Genomic DNA, 6,997 nt, shown 5'->3' with positions numbered 1-6,997 from the left:
CAAATAACCACACTGTGCTAGAAAACGAGAGAGAGAGAGAGAGAGAGATTAGAAATTGGTGTGGGTCGTCGTTCTTCATTTTCTAGGGTTTCTAGGGTTTTCAGATTTAAGTGTGAGGATGAGTGATAGGTTGACCGGAACGGTGAAGTGGTTCAATGACCAGAAGGGGTTCGGCTTCATCACCCCGGCGGACGGCGGCGAGGATCTCTTCGTCCACCAGTCCTCGATCCGAACCGAAGGCTTCCGGACTCTCGGCGATGGCGAGTCCGTCGAGTTCCAGATCGAGACCGACAACGACGGCCGCACCAAGGCCGTTGATGTGACCGGCCCGGAGGAGGGTCCCGTTCAGGGGAGAGGATCCGGAGGCGGCGGCCGTGGCGGTGGAGGCCGTGGTGGCGGGAGAGGTGGCCGTGGAGGCGGGAGCTACGGCGGTGGCGGAGGCTATGGCGGCGGGGGAGGTTATGGAGGCGGTGGCGGTGGATATGGAGGCGGTGGAGGTGGGAACTGTTTTAAGTGTGGTGAGGCTGGACACATGGCGAGGGACTGCTCGGAGGGAGGTGGTGGTAGCTATGGAGGCGGCGGCCGAGGTGGAGGCGGTTACGGCGGCGGAGGCGGTGGGAGGTACTCGGGAGGCGGAGGCGGCGGCGGCGCTGGTGCTTCCAACGGCTGCTATCAGTGTGGCGAAACTGGTCATTTCGCAAGGGAGTGCCCTAACAGAGGCTGATCATGATGAAGAATCTGTCTGTTTGGGTAATTTGGTCATTTTCGATTTTAGTCCTTTTCTCATCTCTGGTTGTGTCGTTTTAGGGTCCGGGGTTCATGAATGTTGACTCCTTTTCAAGTATGGGTCTGCCCTACACCTAGTGTGGGTTGCTTTTGTGGGTCAGCATCTTTTGTTGCAAGAAGAAAAATGGTTATGAATTTGAGTCAGGTTGATGTATTATCTTTTCGTGTTTAAGTCGGTGATATTTTAGGTCGGTATTTGGTACTTTCGGGCAGAATGTGGATTATGTTTTGTGGTTTGATGGATGATTTCATACACAGTAATATACTCTGCTCTTGGTTAAATGGTATTGTTGCTCGAAATTATTTAGTCTTGATGCCTCTGATATAATCATGGATGCCTTTGTTCTTCTTACATGTGATTCTGATGGTTGAAAGCTACTTTAGATGGGAATGATCCTTTGCTTTATAGACTAGATTACTGCAGAGAATTGACCATAATAATGCACCTGTCCTTACGATTGTAGTAACCCTACTGTTTTAAGTTTGTTCTCTTTTTGTGATGGTCCATTCCTTTCGTGCCTTTTTTCACACTCTTGGTATGGTTGGCCAGGTTGGTTCACTACTTTAGCTCTTCTATAATTGACGTGGTTGTTAGCTGAATTGATTTCCCCACAATACAACCAAACCAAACCAATATCTTAACCACTGAATTGGCTATTCTTTTGGATACCTTTGAACTGGAAAAACAGTACCCACAAAAACCCTAATGTTCTTTTTTCTTGACGACACTCAAAATCGTTCTTGATTGCACAAGTCGTTGAACAAGGTCAATGGATTATGTGGTTTGTTTTATAGGGTTATGCTAGTGTCAAAAAGCGTTTGTAGTCTTTACTTCCTGGGTTTCCTCTGATGGCATTCGAATCAGAGAAAGGTGGTCAAACTGACACAGTTCTGATTGTGATGTAGTATGATGACAGTTTTTTTACCTTTGAATCTGACCGGTAACAGGTCATATGGACCGTGGCCGCTGTACAGTTTTTTATTGCTGGGCTGGGCTTTAGTTTTGTGGGTATAGACTAGCGATTACATACCCATAAAAGGGAAAGCCTGTGTTTAGATGGAAGGTGGAGAAATTTATTGTTTCGGTTCTCCCATTCATAGTTCCCTGTTACCTCATTGACACCCATCAATGAAAGTGTAACTACTACCAGTGATATAACCTTCAATGTGAGTCTGATTTCACTGACCTCCATATTCATTCCGCCATTAACTGATCCCTTCTGCACTATTAGCGGCAACTTTTCGGCTTTTCAGAGACTTTACTTTCATAAAACTCATGGGGCCAAATTCTCTCTACATCTCTTGTTTTCTTACTGAGGTTAGTTTATGATATCATGCCTTTGATTTTGGCGCCGGTAGCTTGGTAGGAATTGCTAGGATCTTCTTTTGGAAGATCTTCTAGTGAGATTCTTCCCCTGATCTTCTGTATAAGCAGTTGAGCACTAGAGGTCATGCCGTTTGAGCTTGTTGAATATGGACCTGAGGTGTGGTTGTTCATTTGTTTCACCGACTCTCAATGGTGAACTGCCGATAATAATCAATACTACAATTGACCCAAATTCAGAATGTCAGTACGTTCGTCGTTGGAGTACTGCCTGGATGGTTGTAACGGTGCTTTTAAGCTTTGCCACAAGGATTTCAACAATGTGGTAGTCGCAACAACAGTCAAAGCGATAACAGATTGTGGCCTTGTTCCCTAAACAAAGCAATTTGTTTTGCTTTTGCATATTCGAAGTGAAAGGGGCTTGGGAATCAAACATTGTGCTTGGACTAGGAGACAAAAACGTCCATGTTTTCATGGATCCGTGACAAGGATTTACCAAGAGATAATTTAAGTCCACATTGTTCAAGTATGCCTTCCGGCCCAGTGCGGATGATGTTCTTCCAATAAAAATAATGAAAAATAGAAAGTTCAAGTATGCCTTGTGCAGTTATGCATTGCTGCTGCTGCTGCCGCCGCGACCGCCGCCTAACTCCCACTACAACTTCTCCAACTCCACAGTTAATGTCATTGTGCAGCCAACATCCCACCTCCATTTACTCTGCCATACCCAACACTGTTGCCGCCATCACCATCACAATCAAAATCGCCACCATTGTCTCCCTCTAACCTCCATCGCAATAACCATCATCCATAAATTGGTAAATTATGTCATTTTTTAAGTTTTACATGCATCCATAACCCTGAAACAATAGACTTTACAGTTGATGAAACTTAAAATGAGGAGCTATGAGAGAGCTCCTTCTTGCTCCAATCATGGTCAAGTCTGGCTCGTTTATTTTCAAGCTCGAGGGTAAAGGTGGAGGCTGGTAGTGTCCTACGCATGTCACATGTATGCTCCTGTTCCGTCTCTTTAGGTAAATGAAAAAGTTGCCAACGGCCATCCGAATATGTAAACTTGAGGTTTAATTTCAAATGAGTTTTTGATTCCATTCTTTGAAATATGCTCAAAATTAAGATCGATGAGTTTGGAATAGTCAATCCCAAATCTTTAACCCAGAACGATTAATATGGAACGATGACATCTGATTGGAGGATCAGGTAATCCATCATATCAACCAAGGAAAACCTCTCTGATCTAAATACGACCAAAAGAACCTCAAAGTCATCCCATCTTGACATGGAAAACAGTCGTTTGTTTCTATATAATTGTATTCTCAATTTCTCACAATGTAATCAGATCATCAATACAATAATATATTTCATACCAAATTTAATAATTTGAAAATGTAAGGGAGCAATCACCGCTTAAAATAAATTAAGTGAAATGGATAGAAACAGAATAATTTTCCCAAAATCTTTCATTTTTTTGTATGCATATGCATAAGAAATACAAACACATGTAAACAAATTATGAGTCAAAAACAAACACATCTAAGCAAAAACAGTGGTATCACAAAGGCTTTAGACTAAATTCCTCCAATAGTATAAACAGGCTTTGTCTCCTATCGTTATGTTGTTGTCTAGCGAATAAAGAAAGAACTAGTGCAGAAAACCCTAAGAGACAAAGGAATGAGCTTTAGCTGAAAAGCCAGAAGGCTTTTATTATTTTCATGGGGGCCGCATGCAAATCTAAAGTTGCTAATAGTCTCTGAAAAAAGAGAGGAACTTTTGCGGGTGTACTCCGACATTTCTCTGAGAAGTTTTAGATTATTAGATTCCCACACCAAATTCATCTTACGTCAGTCACTCTTTTCTTTTACCTTGCTCTGGAGTTGTTCTTCTTTAATCTGTTTATGTGAGGTAGCTCTCATGATCATCGATCATCTGGGAATACAGATTGTAAAGAATGAAAGAAAGAAAGAAGAAAAAGATCGATGCTTTGTCAGTTCTAGGCTAGGCAATAATAGATATTCTGTGCTTGCTGCACAGCCTGCATGGGAGTGCCTTTACTTCAGGTAATATCGTTTTCATGGTCTGAAAAAGTGGGATGGATGGGATGATTGGAATCCAGAAAATTTAAAACCAAAAGTGGTTCTGATTTCTGTGAAGGAATCAACCAAATCCAACTGGTTAAGGCCCTCGAGAATAAGGTGAATCTATGTATATGCTCACAAAGTTATAAGAATTAAAGACTTTTTTGGATGATCTCACAAAGTTCGAGAATAATATATAGGTCAATTATGCATACTAAGACTGGGAAAACATACCATTGGCATTGTCTTATTTTGCATTTTCAGAATAAAGTGGTAGCGAAAGTGACTGAAACTATATATAACTATATAATGACAACTTTGGGGACCAATAAACACTCTCTCTTGCATTTTCAAAATTTTATATGTTTTAGGCTTTTAAATTGTGGTTCGACCAAATTTATATATATATATATATATTTTAATGAGTATGTATATTCGCTCGGCTTCACATAGTCACTATCAAGAAATTACATACATCAGAACAAAAGTCCCCATAACAATAACTGAAATGTCTACTTGGCCTAAACGAGACACAAAACCCTAGCAAACAATCTCCATTCTAGAGTTCACTATTCACTTATTAAATTGAAAAACAAAACAGAATTAAAACTAAAGCATGTTTTAACTATTACACAACTTCAAAAAGAATAAAAATATTGTCTCGCCAATGCACGCAATTGTGGTGCTTAACAACATTCTATCTAGTCAGAGCTTGCCACAATGTAGTACCCAAACTAGGATCTCCATAATTTAAAGTTTAAACCTTTTCTCTTTTCTTTTCTCTTTCCAGAAAGGGGTATCAACAAATGCAATAGACATTGAAGTTGAAGGTTGACAGGCTAGGGCTCGCGCTGGCTTTCACCTTGAAATCTGAAGTGGTTATGTAGGGCCCACCTTAGGAGAAATTTTATAAAAAATTTGGCAGAACTTTCCCTAAAAATGAACTATCCAGAACCTACAAATACAACTCAACACTTTTAATATCACAATCCAATCTCAAAATTCCGAAGCCTACTTTCTTCTCATAATAACAGCCAACTTCCAACTAGAAACTCAAAGGATCACAACTCTTAGATCTCAATCATAGTTCAATAATGCTGCTTCTCAAGATAATCTACTTTAAACCTGAAATCAATAACACAAAATAAATGATTAATTAGCACTTCAATGTAGCTCTCACCAAGTGGCTACTCACTAAGTGACCACTAAGATCAACTCACCTGTAGCACCCACTAAGTGGCCACTAACAGAAGATGCTGTAAATGACGGCAACTAAATCACTCGTAGCTCTCACCAAGCGGCAACTAGGATCGTCTCACCAGTAGTGCTCACTAGGCGCCCACTAAAAGAATGATGTAAAAAGGGCGGATCACATCAAACAATCACTTAACCAGAATATTACTTGGTTACCTGAAGGGTACTGCCGACCAGGTAAGGCATGCATGCATTTGATAATATAATTAACCTCCTTAATTAACTTCCTTAATAATATTCATCCATAACCCTAAATTTTTAACTCCCCGTGAATAAATCTCTTACATCTCAATTGGAGAAATATGATCATGATCCAGCTTACATATTTACTATTTCTCATATCTTTAGCAAAACTCAAATCCAGAACATCTATCAAAATCGAAATTCATAATTAATACGAAAATTTGAAAAATTAATCAAAAATCATAATTCATAATATTCAACTCCCGTCCCATGTCGGTGAGCCGTGGCCTGTTGGTTAGCTAGCCTAGCTAACACCTTGGAGGTCATGGGTTCAAATCTCACTGACATCAGGGTGGAGTGAGGAGTTACATTGTCATCCAGATTTAAAAAAAAACAAAAAACTCTGGTCGCCCATAAACCATATATATCATAGATTTGAATTCATGACGAAACTCCAAAACCCTCATTTAATAATTCGTCGGAAAATGCAAAACAATAGGTCAAAGGAGAAGGTGTGTGAGCGGCACGAGCCCTTATTTGCCGCCATGAGTGGCTTCGTGTGGGCCTCACACGCCGACACTCCAACCCAAATGGAGGGCTAAAACTTATGCCAATTCAATCATGACAATGAGCCCAACCATTCTTCTAACTACAACAAAGCTCAAATTCGATGTAGAAGCCAGAATTTACCTCGGAAGTTTCGGAAATCTGAAACTTCAAATTGTCGATTCTCCTTCCTTGTTTCAAATCGGCGTCGATGGCTAGGTGGGATCGAGCCGCATCAGAGAGGGCTTTCAAAAGTGGGTGGTGGCACGGCTTAAGGAGGTCGGAGGAGGAAGTTCCGGCCGGGTCAACTGGCACGGGTTCAAACTTATTTCTCAGCCTCTATTCTCGTTAGAAACTGCAAATCGATCCAGTGAAGATGATGAATCAATTAAGGAAGGACAGACGGTCCTCTTTCGATTGGTGGCGAGGCCAGTGGTGGTCGGACGGTAGAGGGAGTACCAGGTTTCAAAAAAGGGTCGGGTCAGAGCCTGGGTCGTGTCTGTGTTGTTCGATCTGAAGGAGAGTAAGAGAGGGCTACCCTAAAATGCTAGGGTTCCTCCTATTTATAATAATCAAGGGAAATGTCGATTTTGCCAATGTAAAAGTCTTTGAAAAATTCGATGTAGTAATTTGACTTTCGTAGACCATAACTTACTCAAATGAACTCCGATTATAGTGTGCCATGTGTCTACGGACTCGGTTTAATGTCCTCTAAAACTTTCATGAACAAATTTTTTTCGATAGACAAATGGAAGAAACAGTCAACTTCTTGGAACTCCCCTAAAAGCTAGAAATGAATGTAAAAGTAAAG

At 41.0% G+C, this 6,997-nt stretch overlaps 1 protein-coding gene across 1 annotated transcript; it reads left to right on the top strand.

The window, feature by feature from the left end:
• On the top strand, positions 1-1,068 carry LOC133740036 (glycine-rich protein 2-like). The gene has a single exon (XM_062167866.1). The coding sequence runs from the start codon at positions 119-121 to the stop codon at positions 722-724; it is 606 nt and encodes a 201-aa protein (XP_062023850.1). The 5' UTR covers positions 1-118; the 3' UTR covers positions 725-1,068.
• The last annotated feature ends 5,929 nt before the right edge of the window (positions 1,069-6,997 follow it).

The sequence above is a fragment of the Rosa rugosa genome, chromosome 3, assembly GCF_958449725.1.
Source record: "Rosa rugosa chromosome 3, drRosRugo1.1, whole genome shotgun sequence".
Taxonomy (NCBI): Eukaryota; Viridiplantae; Streptophyta; class Magnoliopsida; order Rosales; family Rosaceae; genus Rosa; species Rosa rugosa.
This window is presented reverse-complemented; position numbering and strand designations above follow the sequence as displayed.